This window comes from Macaca fascicularis, chromosome 4, assembly GCF_037993035.2.
Source record: "Macaca fascicularis isolate 582-1 chromosome 4, T2T-MFA8v1.1".
NCBI classification, from domain to species: Eukaryota; Metazoa; Chordata; class Mammalia; order Primates; family Cercopithecidae; genus Macaca; species Macaca fascicularis.
The window spans coordinates 69,822,168-69,843,894 of NC_088378.1; the positions used below are offsets into that span (position 1 = coordinate 69,822,168).

The window sequence follows — 21,727 nt, forward strand, 5'->3', positions numbered from 1 at the left end:
GGTTCCTGTATCTTCTGTTCCCACTCAGAATTAAAGAATCTTAGATTCTTTTGAAAATACCTGACCCAACTGCCACAATGTCTAAATTAAAATATTGATGATATGACGGACTCATTCAAAGTTAGGAAACCAGTTAGTGACAGAGCCTGAAAGAGAATCTTACTTACTCTTATCCTAGGTGCTATTTCACATTTCATGATGCCTTGCAAAGATTAGATATACAAGAATACATAAGAATTTCCACTAAAGGTCTCACTGGAAAAAGCAACATAAATCTTTGGGGAAACATAGTCTGAAATGACTGCACTCCACCAATTAGTCAGTATGTTAGCTAGCTACCTGGTAACCAGAGTCAGATTAAAGGGTGGATTATCCAGGCAGCACTCAAAGCATCCATCTCTAAGGGGTGCTAACAAGATGACACCCTTGTGTGAATTAGAAAAATATCCTTTACCTGGGAAGGTGCAGCCCCTTGAGACTAAGACACCCCTTCCTCCAGGTGAATGTGCCAGCACCTGTTTGCAGTGTGGCAAGTGGAGAGTGAGATGCATTTCAGTCCTCACTTTGCCCCTTGGGTGGGCATCCTCGTGCATTTACCAGAAATCCTCTCTTGGAGACCACATGTGGGTGGGGGTTGCTTTCATAAGCAACTCAAGGTGGGTAGAGACAGCCAAGCAGCAGTAAATGATCACTAGCCTGCCTTCTTCGGAGGGTGACTCTGCTTAACTGAGTGGGCACAAAGTTTGAGGTCAGAAGAGAGGCTGAGAGCTGCCCTGGAAGTCCTTCTACGTCTCTGCTCACCCTCATTCCCCCAAGGGCCTAGGGTTCTGAGTTAGAGCATGAGTTACCATGGTGTAAATTCTACAATTCCCCTGAAAGCAGTCTACGTGTCAGAGGTCACAGAGTGCTCCGGTTTTTATTCTGGAGGTAGCACTTCCATTCTGATATAGTTCAAATACTTCCTTTCTCTTCATTGTCTATGGACAAAGTTGACTTTGCAGTCAACTGATGAATATGAATTTTGCATTGTCTTAGCTGTGTGATGACTTTGAACTAATTCCCTTAAAGCTGCTGAGATTCCTTTTCCTCATCTGTAAAATGGTCTTTGCTATAACGATTAAAGGAGACAACACATTGGCAAACGGAAGTGCAACTGATGTGGCGGATGGGAGGGGAAAGGGTGCTCTCCCATCTTCCCTCCCACTCCATCTCACTCCAGGTGCAGCTAACCTACTGCTGGGAGCCTATTGCACTGTCTGTGCCACTACAAACCTTTAGCTCTCAGGGCCCAGAGGAACTGGGCACCAGAATGGTTGACTGAAAGGGAAGAGAGGATGATACCTGAGGTTTGATTTGTCCTTTGGGTACCACAATTTCCACATTGTCTTTAGGTCCTGCTAAATTGAAGTTTTACCTGCTAACGGGTGCCCCCTAGACTCTACAGTATCTCTACTTATTTATGAGTAGGAGGGCCATCAGAGTGGTTAAGAATGAGCATTGGTATTGGAGAGACCTAGGTTTGAATCCTGGCTCTACTTTTTCACTTTTTGTGAAGTCCTGGGCAAAAGTCAGTCCCAGTTTTCCTTAACTATAAAATCGGGATGTTAGTTCTAGATACTTTCCTGATACATTGAAAAAACCAATAAGCACAGTTTGCTGATACATTGAAAAAAACACTCAATAAGCATTAACATTATCATTAGGGGGTCTGCTGGGTCAAGTGCTCCTGGGTTGCTCTTTAAAAAAATCCATCACAGTGGCAGAAGGAGACAATGCCTGCCAGTCCCTGCGTCAGGTGACAGCTAGGGAAGGCAGGAGGTGGGGACTGGAATTGGGACTTCTGGGTTGTAGCGGGCTATGCCCCTGTGTTTGCACGAAGTTTGTTATCAATAGCGTGAGCTCTCCCAGAATTGAGAATTTTCAGATTGCCCAAGGAGGGGGTATCCGGGATCAGGCGCAGAAATGATGACACATCACTATGAACGGAAATGGTGAACTAAGGGTGAGGCGTGGAATTGGGACCATATCACAAAAGAGATGGAGGACACAAGTTTACAATAGTTACCATATCCACTTAGATTCAGGACGTGAAGGCCTTTCTGGTTATACCTATTCTTTCTTCCAGGACTTTTTGGAAGCCAGGGATAGAAAACATACTGGGCACACACTATATCCCTGATGACTGGGGCTATAAAGTCTCTTCTGGGTGGTCCAGGAAGTAAGACCAGAACACGTACCGCTGCTAGCCCGAGGATGATGGCATGTAACTATTAAATTTTCATGGGTTTGAGGTCAAGCATCTTGTCTAACATCTTTTTTTCCCCATAAACAGTAGGTGTTCAATAAACAAGCATGACAGCAAGAGGGGAAATGAGGAACAGGCAGGATAAATAAAATACCCCCGATGAGTTCCAGGCCTCTTAATCTTGGTCCTTTCTCAATTGGTAAATCTCAAATAAGGGCTCAGCCGTAGTCCTGCCAACACCTCCAAAGCATCTCCATAGTCCGGATGCTAAACCACCCAGTGTCCACCAGGGGTCCTGGGATGAAGGGAGACGTGTTTCCTTCACGGTCATCATGATCGATTACTTCTTCCCTTCAAGTCCAGAGTCGCAGGCAGTGGACATAAGGTCACTTCCAGCCCTCTGCTTCCAAGGCTGGGGAGAGGCAAGGTCTCCCTTCGCCGCCGTACCCAGCCCGGGAACAGGAAGGCTGGGGATAGTGGCGGGCTCCATCAGCAAGGAAACCCAGGGGCTTCACTCTCCTACAGGCAGTCCTGCGAGCGCGGCCAAAGCGAGGCAGGGCACTGGGGCAGGCGCGGGGACCCAGCCTCGGTGAAGGGACTTGTACCAGGCGCAGAGGCCGGGCAGGCGGCCGGGCGTGGGCGAGCGCGTAGCCGGCGTGCCTCCATGCGCCCGGGCGGCGCGGGCGCGGCCGGCGCTCCTGCAGAGGGAGCTGTGCGCCGGGCTTGGCGCACGCTCGGCACCGCCCGCTCCCTCTTGCCGCCGCCGCCGCCGCCGCCGCAGCCGCTGCCGCTGGGCCCGCCCGCCGGGGAGGGGCTCCAGGCCTCGCCGACAGCGGCTTCCTGCTTTCTGCACGTCCTCCCGCCGCGCCGCCAGTCGGTTTGTGCTAGCTGTGGCCGTGAGCCGCCCGCGCCGCCGCTGCCTGCGCCCCAACCGCGCCTCGCGGTCAGTCCGGCTCGCTCAGGTCCGCTCCCGAAGCCCGCGCCCCTCCACGCTGCCCCCTGCCTGTTCCCGGCCATGCTGTCCCTTCAGTACCCCGACGTGTACCGCGACGAGACTGCCGTAAGTACCCCTGCCCCCGCCCACAGGGCTCCCGGGCGCAGGTGCCCCGCCGGCCTGACCCGTGGCGCTCGCAGCTCCTTTCCCTGCAGCCCTTTGCCCCCCCGCGTCCCTCCCCTCCCCCTCGGCCTTTGTTTGGGAGAATTGGGCCAGGGGCGCGGGGCTCCTCTACAGCACTGGGGCCCCGCGGGCGGTCACTCTGCTAGTGCTGGCGGCGGAGTCTGTGGGCAGCGCCGACCGGCCGCTTTCCAGAATCAGTGGGGTCAAGGGCAGACGCCCGGGTAGGAATGAGTGTATGTAGGGAGTGGGAAGACAGACGGTGTCACTGCTTTTTTGACTGGCGAAGCCTCTTACTTAAATATGGTGGTAGGAGAAAGTGTCCGCTGGTGTGTGCGTGTGCCTGTGTGTGTGATATGATGTCACATTTAAAAACGAAAACAAACTTTTTAAAACTTACACTTTAAAAGTCCTTAGAGTTGAAGTATATTCGTTCGATTTTAAAAGGTGTGTTGAGCGCCTACCCTGTCCCAGGTCGGATGATGCGCATTGGGCCTTGGGGGTGCCGGAGACCCAGACAGAAATGGGGAAGGCGGAGCAGTGACCCCATAGTGTGGCCATGCTGATCTATGTTTTCTTAAACAAGAGAAGTTGAGAGAGGGTGAGAGGAGGTCTTAGAAGGGAGAGGGGTTGATCTTTTTCAGAATAAGTAAGTTTTATCTAGTGGCGGAGTTGACCACCATTTGCCTAAGCTGCAGATGAACTCAAGGTAACTGTTGAGATCCAGTAGGCGGAATTCTGGGCAGACACCTTTTTTGTGTAAACGTGAATTTGACGTCTTAAGAACTGGATTGCATCCACATGTTGTGGCCATGATTCTCTTACTAATAGCTACATTTCTCAGATTACTTAAAATATAATCAGAATGAGTATGTATTTGTGTAACACAGTTTTAATGTTTTTCTGTTTACTTTCCCGATTTATGCCAGAAAGTGTTTACTTTAAAGCACGTGTTACATTGGGGTAAAGGGTGCTGACGCTTTAAAGGACATATTGTTTTAAATTAAGACTTCCAAGTGACACCGATGCATTAATTCATAGTTTCTTTGACCAGTGGCCATCTGGTAACCATGTTTTCTCAGTCTGCTCAGCTGCTTGCTTATTAAATTTACCCTAACGGCTCAAGAAGCTCTATTCCTGTGATTTAAAGGGTTGTTTCCTTTGTATATGGGAGTAAAGTGATCCTGCTGTAATGGAGAAGGAGGCTGGACTAAATGAAAAGACCAGAGTGCTAGTTCTGGTTCTGTCATTCACTAGTTAGGTGACTTTTAGCAGCTCTTACCTGTTATGGGCCTTTTTTCTCTATGTGAAATATTTGGACTGACCATAGGACTTAACTTGCTTCTGCAGTAGGAATGTTGTCGTTCATTCATTCATTCATTCACGTGACAGTCTAGCTCTGCAGTGTTCCAGACTAGTAATGGGAAGACATGTGACTATTTGGTTCTGGTTCTTGAGGTTCAGAATATAAAGAACCACCCATTCTGTGGTTTGATAAGTGCAGTTTTAAGTTTGTTTTTAGAGTTACTTGTTAGTTTTTCACCACCCTGGGTGCCTAAATCCTACAGTTTATTTATCTGTATTTAATAGTTCATGAAAGGTTTAAGTGGGGATTTTATGAAGACATCTAAGAGATTATAAACAATTAACTCGGAAGGGTATACTGTGGATTTTAATACACTCCAGTTCCTTCTCATTAAACAACTCATGGTAACTCGAAGCCTCGTGGCCAAGGGAATGCAGCTCTGGCCCAGTCTGAATCCTGTTCTGTGGCTCCCTCAGCCTACGGTGGAGTATCTTTTTTTTTTTTTTTTTTTTTTTTTTTTTTTTTTTTTTTAAACATTAAGGTTTGGTTACTAAGCCCTAGGCTTGACTTAGGTATTTGCTTAAATTGTAACCTTTGGTTTCTAGGATGGGTTTGTTTCTCCTCAGTATCAGCTGGGGATTGCTGTAGCTTTCTGTCTCTTTCACTTGAGCACCTTCATCCACATGCTCAGTATTCTGCTGAAAGTGTTGGAGCATTGAAACCGTTTTGGTGGAGTTCTGCCTTTTTGGGCAGAAATTTGGAAGCCATGACACTTCTTGTGCAATGCCATTGACCACTGCTTAAGAGAGTTGCTATCCGGAAGTACAGGCCTACCACAGGGGACTCACACTCTGATAGAAGAGGATTTAGGATGAGAGGAGAACACAGAATAGGATGGGACTCATTTCCAGCAGGAGGAGGAGGTATTATGTAAAATGAGTCTGGAAGTTGACCAGTTGGGTAAGGGACAAAGGACATTCCTGATCCTGTGACTAAAATAAAGTCATAGCTAGGCAGACCTGGATGGTTGCAGAATTGCATTTATTTGTAGGGTGGCAAGAAGACCATTCTGACCAGACCATCAGTAGATGGATAAACTTGCATGAGGCTTGAAAGATGACCAGGATAGGTTTGATAGGTCCTGCCTGCTGTGTGTACGAGTCTGCACTTGGTCCTGAAGGCGGTGGGTGAACTGTTGAATGGTACAAATGTCGAACAGGATTAAGTAGTACAGTACCTTATCAGGGCTCTATTTTTAAAGCCTCTTGGGGAGATCAAGAATGATTAGCAAACTTAAATCAGGTGGAAGAATTTGATTCGAGGGACGTGGCTGGCTATAAGACACACCCACCTCATTTGTAGGGTGTGGTCTTAGAAAAAATTGGAGGTGGGGAGTTGTGACTCCTGGGATTGACCGTGGAATTGTCCTAGAGAGAATCAGTTTCTTGTCCTAGTTAAAAATATCTGATCAATAACTTCCATCTGCTGTAGATGGTGGTGCCTGGTCTGAGCAGATAGGGCTGCTTGGTGTAAATTTCTGGATATGCCTGAATTTAGTAACATAATCCAGGAACATTTTTTAAGTGTCTATTCTGCTCCCTCTGATGAGTGTTTGGGGAAAACGGTGGGCTAACTGCTTTAGTCTCAGGTCTGGTTCCGAACTTGGTATGGTTCTGGGCATGTTACCCAACGTTGTCCTTGCTGTTGCTCCTAGAAGTGTATGATTGAAAGATGCTTTACAATTCAAAATTTTCTGATTTCTTAATGCTAGGAAAAGAAGATTGTTATTTTAAGCCTATTTTGTAACCATTTCAAGGTGTGTAAAATGTAAAAGACTTGCAGATGAGAAGAAAACGATAAAAAGCTTTTGTTTGGTGGTGACAATCTGCTAAAATTTAGAGAGGTCAGGACTGAAAATTGGTAACTTTGTGAAGACCCATCAGGAGAGGCTTTAGTCGGGTTTTAAGTTCCTTGCTCTTGTTTTTATGTCTCTTGCTCAGTCAGTTGTTTAATGAGAATATATACAGAGTGTTCTGGCTTACCTGCCCATTTATCCAGTTGTGCATTTCCCCAGGAGTTCTTTCAGCTGGCATCAGACGAGGACAGATGTGGAGGGCCCAGTGTTGTAAGGGCCAGGGAGATTGTTCTCACCTAGCCAGCAGCCACACTGCAACTAGAGCAGCGCTGAGCTTTCTTTAGGAAATAGCCCTTACCTTCTGGCCTTATAGAACAAAGCAAGGAGACAGATTAAAAATTCATCTGAGATAGAGGTAGTCTTCCCAACAGCCTTATACAAAAAACCTTAACCGGAATGTTGGAGTGGTTCAGAGACTTGATTGGCAAGATATTGTCAGTGTGGTTTCATTAATGGGGTTAATCTTTTTGTTTTGTTTTGTTTTTTGAGATGGAGTCTTGCTCTGTTGCCTGGGCTGGAGTGGTCTCAGCTCACTGCAACCTCTGCCTCCTGGGTTCAAGAGATTCTCCTGCCTCAGCCTCCCGAGTAGCTGAGATTACAGGCACCTGCCACCATGCCCGGCTGATTTTTAAATTTTGAGTAGAGACAGGATTTCACCATGTTGACCAGGCTGGTCTTGAATTCCTGACCTCAAGTGATCTGCCCACCTCAGCCTCCCAAAGTGCTGGGATTACGGGTGTGAACCACCACACCCTGCCCTAATGAGGTTAATCTTGATGGTATCAGGTGGAGAGATTTTGTAATGATTTTTACTGCTGGATAATACTTTTGGCATAATCACTTGAGGAGTGGTGAAAACTGCTTGTACTTGCTCCTTCAGATGCCTTCAGGTGGCTTCTAAGGCCAGGCCTTAGAAGCTCCAGAAAGCTTCCTTTGGCTGGGTTCTACTTATATTAAGCAGTTTTATTTCCTCCAATATCGTGGTAACCTGAATGGGTGATGCTTTTGCACCTTCTTTTTGTAAACATTAAAAAAAAAAAAAAAGCATTTCATAACAATAAAAAGGAAGAAAGGCATTAGTTTTAAAATGTTTTGCCATTGCATTTAAGTCAGCTTTTTAAACATATGTCAATTACAATCATTATACTGCATATTAGTAACTTGCTTTTTGGCAGTTTAGACTTAAAAGCAAAACTGACTGGGCTATATTGCAGGGAGATTTTCTAATCATTGGGAAGCTCAGTGGAATAGGAGAACGAGCACGTGTGTGTGAGCCCCCTCCCTGACGTGCCCTTCTTGTGTGCCCACTGTATTGTCCACTGTATTGTGTCATTCTGTGCTTGGCTGCTGACAGCACGTTTTCAAGTTTCTTTAGCACAGTGGCAGGTCTTTGTTTTGTGTTGTAGGGACAGAGCGGTTTCCTGTTCTGACCTTTCATCTTTCTTTCCTCTCTAGCTAAAACATTCTTTTCATGAAGGGTGGCTTGACACCTTTGAGAACCTGCCAACTTTGGTTCATGTGGTAATTTGGGCAGACATGTTGCCAGTGAGCCAATTAGTATTTTTGTCCATCCCTTTCGTATTTCTCCATTACATTTAAAAAAAAATACCAGTTTTAATCGGGGTTAGAGAGTAATTATCTAATACCTCATTTTGTCTTCTACAGGTACAGGATTATCACGGACATAAAATTTGTGACCCTTATGCCTGGCTTGAAGACCCCGACAGTGAACAGACAAAGGTAATTTGGTTTCTAATTAAAGATAAGGCAGCCCTGGTAGCTGGCACCAAATTCTAAATGTCAGTTAACTACAGCTTTTCCTTTCTGGTGTTCTCCTGGGTTTTCTGCCATGGGATGGTGAGTATACCTGTTGTTACCACTACTTTTTGTCAAGTGATTCATGGGAAAAAGACGAAAGCATGGCTTAGTCCCAGAGAAAGTCATGTAAGTGTTTCAGATAATGTTTATGGTTCATAGTGACACTGATGAGCTATTTTAAGTGAAAATATCGGAAAGAAAACTGATTTTTGCCAAAAGAAATATTGAAAACCTAGATAGAAATGATGTTAAAGGGAAAAATTACCTCAATGTTTTTTTCTAAAGAAAAGAAAATCTTGTATATGAAATGAGTATCAGGTCTTGAAAACTGAATACTGTCCTTAGATTGCTTATTGATGTCAACACAACAACAATGAAAAGCTAAGTAGTAAAGGGGCAGAGGGGAGCATTTTCTGCCCTAAAAACAAAGCTTTTGTATTCTTTTGGAGAAACAGTATTTCAAGGATCCTGCTGAAGTCTCATTCAGTAATGAAGGTGGCCCTAAGTCCTATGTCCCACAGACATTTTTCACCTTTTGGAGTGCCTGGGAGTTGTCACTTATGTATACTTTTTTTTTTTTTTTGAAGACAGAGCCTTACTCTGTCACCCAGGCTGTAGGGCACTGGTGCGATCTTGGCTCACTGCAACCTCCACCTCCTGGGTTCAAACAGTTCTTGTGCCTCAGCCTCCCGAGTAGCTGGGATTATAGGCATGTGCCACCACACCCTGCCAATTTTTGTATTTTTACTAGAGACAGGGGTTTCACCATGTTGGCCAGGCTGGTCTTGAACTCCTGGCCTCAAGTGATCCTCCCACCTCAGCTTCCCAAAGTGTTGGGATTACAGGTGTGCACCATCGTGCCCAGCCTATTTATATATACTTTATGTAGTTAATTAGGTTTGCTTGGGTCGGGGAATAGTGTTTCTCAAGTTCATCTTAAGTTCTTTGATTCTTTTATTTATAACCATAGTTCATAATACTTAGTACATATTTACAGTTTCTAATATGTTCACCATCCTGAAATTTATTCGAGCTTCTTTAGAGTCGCAGGGTACATTTCCCATTAAAAAAAAAAAATGTTAAATGGCACTCTAGATAGTTTTTCAGGCCAGTCTTCAAACGCCTGTGTCTTAACTCCACCTGTTTCCTGCGGTCCCTTGCCACCGTATATACCAGTGTTCTCTGGAGACCTGAATTCAGATTTGCCAGAAAAGCATCCCTTCCTGATGTGGAATTGCCCATCTCCCCACTGGGACAAGGAAAGGGATGGAGTGAAGAGCTTAGCCGGAGCATGATGGTATATGGAGAAGAGAAGAGAAAGTAGAGGTAGGGGAGTAAACCATATGATCATCTCCTTCTTCCTTTAGTCTCAAGCACTGGCTCACCTGCTTTCTGCCATCCTCCCCTGTTCTTCGTGAGTAGTGTCTCTCCTTAGCCCACTGCACACCTCTTAACGACTTCTTTTTATCCTTTGTCCCTAAAGTTAGCACGCTGCTATTTTGAGATTTCCCAGTGGTTTTTACTTTTATCTGCAATCCTACATTCTTTCTCTAACCCCTTCAAGAAAGACAAAGGTCTCATGGATGAGAATGGTTGGTATTTGGGCTTTAATTTTTCTTCCCGGAAGCACTGGGTCATAGTAGTGGATGGGCAGACATTCCAAAGTGAGAAACACAGGAGTATCTTTAGGAATGGTGGAGGCTGTAGCTCTGCAGGTAAGTCTGGGGAACAGAGAACAGGTGTGGGGTTACCTCCCCACTTCATCCCTGCCATAGATTACCTTGATTGTTCAGCACTGGACTGAGACAGAGGGATTGGGTCTGGGAGTGGAGAGTCACACACACCTGCCTAACCTGTACAGGCTAGAAAGCACGAGGGAAAGGGTGAAGTTCTTGTACATCTCTTGGAAAACTGTCCCTAAGACGTGATGATTTCTTCGCCTGAAGTATTGGCTGTAACCTGGATTTCTACAGCCTTTGATGGTGATTGAGTGATTGAGTGCTGTCAGAATGACCCAGATTTTATCTGTTAATGAATGTATACTTTGCTGTTCCTTAGTTGATAATGACAGATTCGTGGATGACAAGCCACTTAGTAGTGGATATCAAGCTTCCAATTAGTGGATGAAACTGCTAATTAATGATCTTACAGTCAGCTCTTGGTAGAAACTAAGACATTGGAGTGTACACTGTTATTTTTGTGGTATACGTTTCTTGGATGCTTACTATGTGCCAGGCACTTTACCGGGAGTAAAGTGCATATCTGCATATCCTGTTTCATTTGATTCTCAAACTCTGAAATAGATATTTTTATTTCCCCCGTTTTACAGATGAAGAAATGGAGGTGCCAAGTGATTAAGTATGTTGTCCATGGTTACTCAGCTAGTAAGTGTGTAGTCAGGGGTAACCCAGGTAGACCAGGTGGTTATCAATTACACGTTAAAAAATAAGTAAAAGTAAAAAGACTGGGCATAATACTTTGTAGATGCAAGCTAAAGGAATTTATTCATGTCTGTGCTTGCCGTGTGCGTTTGTAGGCCGTCATGTGTGAACCCTGGGCCAGCCCCCGCTCTCATGCTGACCTGTTCTTTTTTTAAAACATATATATTTTAAATTGTAATAATTCAGAGTACTGTGATCTTACATTCTTCTCTGACTTCATATTCTACCATGGCAATTTTTCATGTTAGAAAGCAATCTTTACAGTCCAGAATTTTAATAGTCATACTATTTCATCAGGCGGATGCACGATATTACGCCTAATGACTTCTGTTGGAAATTATTGTTTTCAACTTTTCACTATTACAAATAATGTCCCAAACACGCGCTTTTCTAGATCTCCACATTTCTGACAATGACATGATTACTTGTTGCAGTAGCCTTGAAATCTCTTCTCCATTCTCAGGTATTTGCTTTTTGTCTTTGCTATCAAATGCGTTCCTTTTTCATTATTGATGGCATATATGAGTGTTACTGACTCTTTTGTTAGATACCGAGTCTTGCTCTCGCCCAGGCTGGAGTGCAGCCATCTTCTGGGCTCCAGCTGTCTTCCTCCCTTAGCCTCCCAAGTAGCTGGGACTATAGGTGCATACCGCCACACCCGACTAAACTAGCTACTGCTACCGATTTTATATTTATTTTGTACCTAGTTCCCTTACTGAACTCACTAAATTTTCAGTTATTTCCCTTAGATTTTTAGATACATAATCATATAACATATAATCAAATTTAGTGATAATTCTATTTTCTCTTCTACGAAACTTTGGTTATTTTATATATTTTTTACCTAATAATTTTTTTGAACTCACTGATTCAAATAAGTTTTCAGTTATTTCCCTTAGGTTTTCTAGATACATAATCATATAATCTACAATCAATTATTATTTTCTCCTCTACCAAATTTTGGTTCAGGTCTTACTGAATTGGTCAAAGCTCTGCAAAACACGTACGAATAGTAGTGACAAAGAACTTTCTAGCCTAGTGTTTAAATTGTTATTTTGAATGATATTTGTCATCTTGTTTAAGCCTTGTTATTCCTACTTTTAGTTTTGGATTTCAATTTCTTTTTAATACCAATCAGGATAATTATATAGCTTTACTAATAATATTAAAATGTCCTTGAATTCGTGTGATAAAATTCCATTTTTTCTTATCTGCTTTTATGTTCCTTACAACTGTATTTACAAGAAATGTTGGTCAATATCCTGTTATCCAATATAATAACCACTAGCCACTTGTAGCTCCTGAGGACCTGAAATGTGGCTAGTCTGAATTGATTATGTGTTGTAAGCATAAAATACATGCCGGATTTCAAACACTTAGTTTGAACAAAAAAATGTGAAATACCTCAATATTTCATATGGATTATATAAAACCAGTCAGGACATTAGAAACATCTGTAGCTCTCTTATAAGATCTGAAATAGAGTTTCTATTTAATCTAGTATTTAATACAGGTTAGCCAATCCTGACACTGCCTAGCATTTAAGGTTATATCCTTTATAAAACAAAATCAGAGAAGACTTGTAATGGAAAATTCTCAAAAACAGGGTTGAAATGATTTGTGTGTGGTGGATTACATAAAATATATTATTGAAATTTTTTTTTCCTTAATGTGGCTACTAGAAATTTTTAAATTATATATGTAGCTTACATAATGTATCTACTGGGCAGCGCTGCTCCTCTGTTTCTTTACAAAATATCTGTTAACATTTTTCGTATCAGCCTTAGATTTGCTTCAGAGAATCAACTGAATTGTGTGTTATCTTGTACGATCTGAAGCATTTGCTATAAAATAGCAATATGGGCCTTGACAGCTAGAAAAAATTCATCCAGATTCAACTCTGCCTCTACCCCCTGCCTCGCCCCTGTTTTTGAGAATTTTCTGTTGCAAGTCTGCTCTGGTTTTGTTTTATAAAGGATATAGCCTTAAATGCCAGGCACTGTCAGGATTGGCCAACCTAAATTAAATACTAGATTAAATCTGAGACCTACTGATAGCATTTCAGATCTTGTAAAAGAGCTACAGATGTTTCTCACTTCTTGACTGGTTTTTATTGGAAATGTAATAAACAGCTTTTTCTTTGTTTTAGAGGCTCTGTAAAGATTCTCCTTTTTACAGCAAGTTATGGCTAATACACCTTTGTGTACATGCTAATAACCATAAATAGAAAATGTTCATGCTGCTTTTCTGCTCTTATGAAAAACACACCATACCTTTTCACTCTGGGACCAAAAGTTAACTCATCAGATCCAAGATGATAGACTCACTGGCATCAGTAACAAGCCTGTCTAGGGACGAATGAGAGGTATGCATGGAAGATGCACAGGAAAGGCCCCCTCTGACACCTGAAGTATGCTGTCTGAACAGGTCAGCATGGGGCCGGCCGCAGTGGTTCACACGTGTAATCCCAGCATTTTGGGAGGCCGAGGCGGGTGGATCACCTGAGGTCAGGAGTTCAAGACCAGCCTGGCCAACATGGCAAAACCTCATCTGTACTAAAAATAGAAAAATTAGCCGTGCGTGGTGGCACACGCCTGTAATTCCAGCTACGTGGGTGGCTGAGGCAGGGGAATCACTTGAACCCAGAAGGCAGAGGTTGCAGCGAGCCAAGATCATATCACTGTACTCCAGCCTAGGTGACAGAACGAGAGTCTGTCTCAAACAAACACACACACAAACAAAAACTAAATTTGTAAAAACTGGTCTGGGAGAACTATATGGAAATACAAACTAAACACCAAAAGTAAGGTAAAGGAAAAACTTTGAGTTAGAAATCCTTCAGATTCCTGCTAAGTATAATATGCTGTTTAAGTGCACGTTAACACAGTGTAATTTCACTGGTGTAAATGGGATATCAGGGTAACCATGGTAGCGTTAGCATGAAGCGCCAGAGAAGGCGGTTTGCAGTCCTTAAAATGATTTGAGGCCAGGTTTGGTGGCCACACCTGTAATCCCAGCACTTTGGGAGGCCGAGGTGGGCAGATCATGAGATCAGGAGATCGAGACCATCCTGGCTAACATGGTGAAACCCCATCTCTACTAAAAATACAAAAAATTAGCTGGGCATGGTGGTGGGCGCCTGTAGTCCCAGCTACTCAGGAGGCTGAGGCTGGAGAATGGCGTGAACCCGGGAGGTGGAGCTTGCAGTGAGCCAAGATTGCGCCACTGCCCTCCAGCCTGGGCGACAGAGTGAGACTCCGTCTCAAAGAAAAAAAAAATGATTTGAAGACTAGATAAGTAGGTCCCAATAACCAGGCATGTTTCCTAGTCCGCACGCATTTCCAGCTTATCCTTTGTAGCTTGGAGAAGGAAGTTTGACGCAGTCTTACCTTACGCCGTGTTTGGCAACTTGAGCCTCCAGTGTGTGAACATGTTCACATGTTTCTAAATTTTACCTTTCTAAATTTCCGTCTGGTATGTGTCCGTATTTCCCCTGGTAAACAAATAAGCAAACCCCAAACCCCACACTTTGCATTAGCTCTTCTGAACCGCCTTCTTCCTTTCAGTCAGTCTCTTGGTCCCTTAGGGCGTGTGCCCTGTTCAGGTCTTACTTTATCGTGGGCTCTCTCCCTCTCTTTCCCTGCCTGTCCACAAGCCGCTTTCTGCATGCCTGTTGACATAGTTGAAAGCACCCTTTTCTTTGTACCACTCCCAGTAACATCTCCCATTAGCATAAACTATTTTCTTCAAGATCAGTGGTGGCCCAGTGGCCAAATCCAGAGACTTCTAGAAATCAGGCTAGGCACAGTGGCTCACACCTATAATCCCAGCACTTTGGGAGGCCAGGATGGGAGGATTACTTGAGCCCAGGAATTTGAGACCAGCTGAGATGACATAGTGAAACCCTGTATCTTTATTTTATTTATTTATTTGTTTATTTTTGAGACAGTCTCATTCCATCACCCAGGCTGGATTGCAGTGGCACAATCTCAGCTCACTGCAACCTCTGCTTCCTGGGTCCAAGCGATTCTTGTGCCTCAGCCTCCTGAGTTGCTGGAATTACAGGTGCCCACCACCACCTGCCAATTTTTTGTATTTTTTGTAGAGACCGGGTTTTGCCATTTTTGTCAGGCTGGTCTTGAACTCCTGACCTCAAGTAATCCTCCCGCTTCAGCCTCCCAAAGTGCTGGGATTACAGGTGTGAGCCACCACACCGGGCCTTTGTCTCTTTAATTTAAAAAAAAAAGTGTGTGTGTGTGTGTCTGTGTGTGTGTGTATGTATAAAACCAGAGACTTAAATAAATCAGCGTATATTCCTCACTAGGGAGATGGACCTCATGTCCAGGGCGAATTGTAGAGTTGGGACTTGCAGGCAAGGAGAATGCTCTTCCGTCAGCCCTGCTTTTTTACATTGCTTTCATCATGGGGGCAGCATCTCTCTGATCACTGGGGGAATGCTAAGTTAGCATTTATTCTTCCTGGCCTCTTTACCCGTGTGGTACCAGGTAGTCTATATTGCGTAATTTGCTCCCCTTCCTAGTAGTGATACTTGCTTGGTTTTGCAACCCAGGGGTCCAGGTAGAAGCAATGTTCTTGTAATCTCAGTCTCCCCATTTTACCCCATCTTATTGTGTCTTCAGCCTTTTAGCTGAATGTTCTAGAAGTTGTTACTGAGTTACTGAAGGAGAAATACACAAAAGAAAAATTTACACCCTTCTAGGGGTGACTGCCTTAACTGTAACTGATTGTCAGGTCTGGCTCTCACAGAACTGTCTTGGAGCTTGGGCACATGAGTTAGCTAAATGTAGAATATCAGTGGCATTTATCTAATAACTTTTTATTCTCCCTGAGTGCCGCCCTGGGCAAAATGAGAGTAACAGCAACTCCGTTTCCTTCACAGACCTTGAGAAGAGAACTCTAACAGAATTGGAAGAAAATATTTTTATTTATATTCGTTCCATCTGAAAAATAAGATAAAATAACAATTTGTTTCGGAGAGGATGAAAGGAATATAAATGTAGATTTCTTTTCTGGGACATGTGAGTTCCCACTTTTCATTCTCTCACTGACTAGCTGGAAGTGACCCCGTTACACCAGCTGATTAAGGGGCTATGGCAATTAGAACAGAAATCCTTCAGGATTGCAGGATAAGAATCCTGGAAATGTCACCACCTTCTCCCCCTGTCTCAGTACTGTTTCTTTCCTTGGCAGGAAAGATTTAAATCTTAAAGGGCTTCAGATCATATCTGGGATATTTAAATCCTAGGATTTCTATGTAGGTATTTTAGTGTCACAGAGATCAGCGGAGAACAGAGTTTGTGTAGGAAAACATCTGCTTTCCCTGGTGCCCTTCATTGTCTGTCCTGAAGTCTTTTTATTTGTTTCTTTGCTTGCTTGCTTTTGTTTTTGGTCTCTGGGGTTAACCTTAAAGTGTGTAGCTTGAGGAGTTTCTGTTCTTTCTGGTGTCAATTTCGGTGACAGTCTGGCCTAGGACTGCCTAGATCATGTGCTTTCCCTAGTCCAGATCCAGAGCCAGCTTCTCGAAGAACTGGTGCTTAGCTAGGTGAGCAGGGATTGATCTGTCTGATTGCCTTTCCCCATCTGGCCGCTACCTTTTCAGGCTAAAGGAGAGCTATTGGGGTGGAAGCTTGCCCTCAGGAAATTCCAGTACATGAGGGGCTGGTTAAATGTCTCTAAGCCAAAAGCCAGCAGTTAAAGCTTACTGATGGAGCTGCCAATCACCAGAAATTACAGGTTTATAAAAAAATCCATATAAAAGGCTGGTTTTGGTGTACAGTGTTCTTTGAAAACTTTGTAATAAACTGGGGGTATCTCTGTGGATAGTTCCTTCATTCTGTGAGTTGGCAGGCATTTCTGATGTTGCTTCTGTTGCAAGGCAGTGTGGAGGAATGGAGTATTTGCTGGATGGTACTAGAAGTCAGAAGATACAAATTGCAGTCTTTGGTCTTCTGTTTTCTTGTCTATGACTGTAGCAAGCTGTCTAATCTAGTATTCATTTTCTTCATCTATAAAGAGTTAAAGTAATATTCATTCATTTAGCTCCCAGTTATGATAACACCCAAGTGAGAAAATGTATGTAAAAATCCATATACAGCAAAGTTCCGGTCAGACGAAGACGGTGCTGCTTGGGCGTTGCAGCTTCCATGTATCGGGGTATAGACTTTCTGACTCTAGTCTCCTAATTGCTTAGTCAAAATGTTTGACTTTAAAGACTCTTACCTCTTTTTATTTTTATCCACAAAACTAAGCCGATTTTCGTTTTGAATTCTAGATTTTTCACGAAAAGATACATTCTGAACATTGTTTTTTCATTGGAACTGGACTTGTAAGTGTGGTTTCATTGTTCTCAAGTGTAGTGATGAAACTAGGCCAAAGATTACTTAAAGGCAATAGCCTTAAAGTAGCGTCTTTTTAAATTGATGCCTTTGAACCCCACTGGCAAAACTGGCCTGTGAGACGCCTTCCACCCATTCATTCATGTTCCATATATGGGCCTGGATTGAGAATTACTGCTGTATGTATCCCTGCTCTAGTAGATATGGGAAATGTGTTTAGTAACCATTTTACCACATAGTATCTCAGTCTTTAAGACTTCTAAGGTCTTAAAAGTCTTATTACCTTCTGTGGGAATGTTTAGCTTTATTACAGTTTGTAAACATACTTCTCATAAATTCATGAGGAAATATGTATTTAGGGAATACCTTCCTTCTGATCTCTGGATGGGATAATTGTCAAAAGAATGAGGAAGTTGCTGGTACTGGGCTACTCTTAATCACTACATTCCCTTTTCCCCCCACCCCCACCCCCCAATCTCCTTTCTCTTGCTTTCTGTAATAGGGTTTTTGATGCAAGTGGCAAAAACTGATTCTGGGCAAGTTAGGCAAATAGGCATTTATGGCAAGGATATGAAGGCAGCTTGGAATGGACCAAGGGCCAGGCTCTGAGCAGGCAGGAATGTCACTTTTCACCCAGCATTGCTATGGCTTCAGTGATCTCCAGTCATTCAGCCTGCATCTCTTTTTCAAGTGATGGTATCCCAAAAGAAGGAGTCTTGATTGGCCAAGCTGTGGGTGTGTGCTGGCCCCTTGGCTGTAGTGCAGCAGTAAGAGAAGAGATTTGGTAGAAGCCTCAGGGACTCTCTTTGGCTTCTGCAGTGGCAGCCCAGCTACCTGCTCCACTTAGAAGGGAGGGCACGAGGGAGGGAGAATGGATGCTGGCTACCCCAAGTGTCACATGCCTGTAGGTTTCATTCTCTCTCTTTTCTCCATATGTGCTTCATTTCCTTTCCTCCTCTCTCCTTAGTTTATCTGTGTGCTCCCTGTGCTGAGTATTGGGTTAAATAAGGGAGATGCGGTGTCGTAAGTAAGTCAGATGCCCATACCAGCGTGGAATTTGCATTGTAGCTTGGGAGGACCAGAGATTGAAGATGGGCAAACCACCTGATCTCTGCGCTGCTAGAGATTGGAGCAGTAAGGAGGCCAGGCCACATCTCGTAGCACAAGCTTGTCCGGCCTGCGGCCCACTGACCACATGTGGCCCAGGATGGCTTTGAATGCGACCCAACACAAATTCGTAAACTCTTAAAAAACATTCTGAGATTTTTTTTTTTTGGTGACTTTTTCTTTTTCTTTTTTTTTTTTTAAGCTCATCAGCTATCATTAGTATTAGTGTATTTTATGTGTGGCCCGTGACAATTCTTCTTCTAATATGGCCCGGAGAAGCCAAAAGACTGGACGCTTCTGTTGTAGAGGTTAAGACTCAAGCCCCATTGGTTCGCTCTCAGGGAAAGCTCCATTTTAGAAAAGCACACCCTAAATCATTGATGAATTGTTTCAAGTACTTGTATACATTTAATGTTGCTGTTTTCTCTGTAAGCAGTTACTCAGCTTTGGTTTCAGTCATCTGAAGTTTTTCAGTGAAAAATGCTGGCATCAGATATGGTATTTTTGGGAAAACAGCTGTTAAAAAGTGAACATCTAAAGAACTACGATAACTGATTTCTTTCAACTTCTTTTTTGTTTTGTTTTGTTTTTTGAGATGGAGGTTTGCTGTGTCACCCAGGCTGGAGTACAGTGGCAGATCTCCACTGCAACCTCCACCTGCCGAGTTCAAGCAATTCTCGTGTCTCAGCCTCCCGAATAGCATGAGTAGGTGGGACTACAGGCATCCGCCACCACGCCTGGCTAATTTTTGTATATTTAGTGGAGATGGGGTTTCACCATGATGGCCAAGCTGGTCTCGAACTCCTGACCTCAAGTGATATGCCCACCTGGGCCTCCCAGAGTGTTGGGATTACAGGCATGAGCCACTGCACCTGGCCTTAACTTCTTTTTTCCCCCACCGTGTTTAGGTGCCTAATTCACCATCCCATTCTGCCATGTTCAGGGGAGAAAGTACTTAGCCATAAAAATGACCAGGGCACTTGTTAAAAATACAAATGCTCAGGCTTCAATCTGGAGCATTGGATTTCAGTATAAATCTGTTCTCCAGGAGCCCCACTCCTCACCCTCAGGTAATTCTTCAGACCCAGAAAGTTTGGGAAAACTTCCCTAGGGAATACTTAGATTGCTTGATTAAAGAACAATTATAGGATGCTGCGGTGGCTCACACTGTAATCCCAGCACTCTGGGAGGCCGAGGCGGGCGGATTACGAGGTCAGGAGATCGAGAACATCCTGGCTAACACAGTGAAACCCCCTCTCTACTAAAAAATACAAAAAATTAGCCGGGCATGGTGGCGGGTGCCTGTAGTCCCAGCTACTTGGGAGGCTGAGGCAGGAGAATGGTGTGAACCTGGGAGGCGGAGCTTGCAGTTAGCCGAGGTCACACCACTGCACTCCAGCCTGGGCGACCGAGTGAGACTCCGTCTCAAAAAAAAAAAGAATAATTATAATACCTTTCATTTTTTTAAGGGCCTATTCATAAGCAGCTAAGTTCTAATAGATGCCTCACTGTTGTTTATAGCATCTTTGTAAATTAGTGTTAATGGTTCCAGTTTTTCTCATTGGGGGAAATCAAGGCATGTGACAAAATTTCTGGGACTCTTCCAGATCCTCTGACCATTTGAATCAGCTCTTCATTTAATCATATACGTGACTCTCTGGACCTCCAGTTGTACTTCCATAAAACCTCATAACTTTCTGCTTGTTCTTGTCCATGCCAGCACCTCCCTGGGTCCTGCATACACTGCCACTGAGCTAGATGTTCAGTAACTTCCTAACTTGTCTCTTTTCTTCCAGACTTTTCTTTTTACTCTGCTCCCTCTAGCAACTAATGAGAACCCTTAGAGATGTTGGAACCTCTGCCTGTTCATAGGAAGGCAGTGTGTATAGTTGTTAAATGAGCAACTTTAGAGGCAGAAAGTCAGGATTGAATCTTAGCCCACAATTTTATTAGACATTGGTCATGTTGGTTTTATTTTTTTTTCTTTCTTTGAGATGGAGTTTCTTTCTGTCACTAGGCTGGAGTGCAGTGGTGCAATCTTGGCTCACTGCGATCTTTGACTCCCTGATTCAAGCAATTCTCTTGCCTCAGCCTCCTGAGTAGCTGGGATTACAGGCATATGCCACCAGGCTCAGCTAATTTTTGTATTTTTAGTAGAGACGGGGTTTCACCATGTTGGCCAGGCTGGTCTCGATCTCTTGACCTCATGATCTGCCTGCCTCGGCCTCCCAAAGTGCTGGGATTACAGACGTGAGCCACCATGCCTGGTCCGACATTGGTCATGTTTTTTAGCCTCATTTTTCTGACTTGTAATTTGGAGAAAACCACCTCATATAATTGTTAAAATTAAATGATAGTGTTTTTGAGCCATTTAGCAAAGTAGTAGGCACACAGTAAGTGCTTAATAAATGCTCACCATTGCACTTGTTATTGAGCAGTGTAAATAGTATGGAAATTACGGTTTTTGATAATTTGAAAGACTTCATCCTTAGAGTTATCTGGGACAAGTTCTTTTATTGCAATTAATTCTTGGGCTCTTTCCCCCCATTTTGTTTCACAGTCATTGCTCTGTTCAGTTCTGCTTTCTTTTTGGATCAATTTTAGTCCTTTGTATTTCTTAGTAAATTATTCATTTCATTGAGATTTAAAAATTACTAGCATGAAGTTATATATAATATGCTTTTAAAATTTTCTGTTGTTATTTTTAAATTTTTTATTTTAATGCTTAAAGTTCATTCTTTCTCATAAAACGCCTTTATTGTAAAGAACTTGTTCAGTCATCCCCAGCCAGCCCTGGAGCAAGCTTCTGGTCAGCTCTCCTCTTTCCAGCCTGCTCATGGTCATCCAGTCCCATCTCGTTCAGAAAACTAGAGGCTTCCAAGGAAAGCTGTGTTAGTCAGGACACTTGATTACTGGTACCTGAAACCCAACTCAGACCAGCTCACATAAAAAGAGGAGCTGAGTGGCTCATGTTATTGGGGTTCAGGGTATAAGTGCCTTTAGGCACAGTCCGATCCGGGAGTGCATGTTGTATTTTTGGGAACCTGTCTTTTTCTCTAAGGTCATCTGCTTTTCTCTGATAATTTTATTTTTCCAGCAGCTGTTCCTATGTGGTAGAGAAAGATGGGTCTTGTCTCTTTGGGTTGCACACAATCCTTGTAGCCCCAAGTGTCTTAAGTTGAGATAACTTCTGTCTTCAAATACTCATCTCTGTCCCTAAAAAAGGATTCTGATTGTTTTGCCTGGGTTTACTACTATCACTATTTTGTTGACTATTGCCTGTGGGTTAGAATTGATGGAGAGACTTTGCTTATGAAAATGAACAGGGTTTACTTATATAAAGAACATGGAAGGGAGTTAGCATAGTTAGAATACAGACAGAGGTGTCTGTCACATTTTCTATGACAGATGGAGGTACAAGCGAC

At 43.4% G+C, this 21,727-nt stretch overlaps 1 protein-coding gene across 2 annotated transcripts in view; it reads left to right on the forward strand.

Moving 5' to 3' along the window:
• The first annotated feature begins 3,087 nt into the window (after positions 1 to 3,087).
• PREP (prolyl endopeptidase) overlaps positions 3,088 to 21,727 on the forward strand; it is a 133,677-nt gene continuing 115,037 nt past the window's right edge. The window contains exons 1-2 of one of the 2 annotated variants that reach the window (XM_005552253.4): positions 3,088 to 3,305; positions 8,246 to 8,320. In XM_005552253.4, the coding sequence (XP_005552310.3) occupies positions 3,261 to 3,305; positions 8,246 to 8,320 (120 nt within the window). In that variant the 5' untranslated portion in view covers positions 3,088 to 3,260. Of the gene's footprint in view, positions 3,306 to 3,425; positions 3,584 to 8,245; positions 8,321 to 21,727 lie in introns of those variants that run through there. The other variant, XM_045391289.2, reaches the window with a different exon arrangement.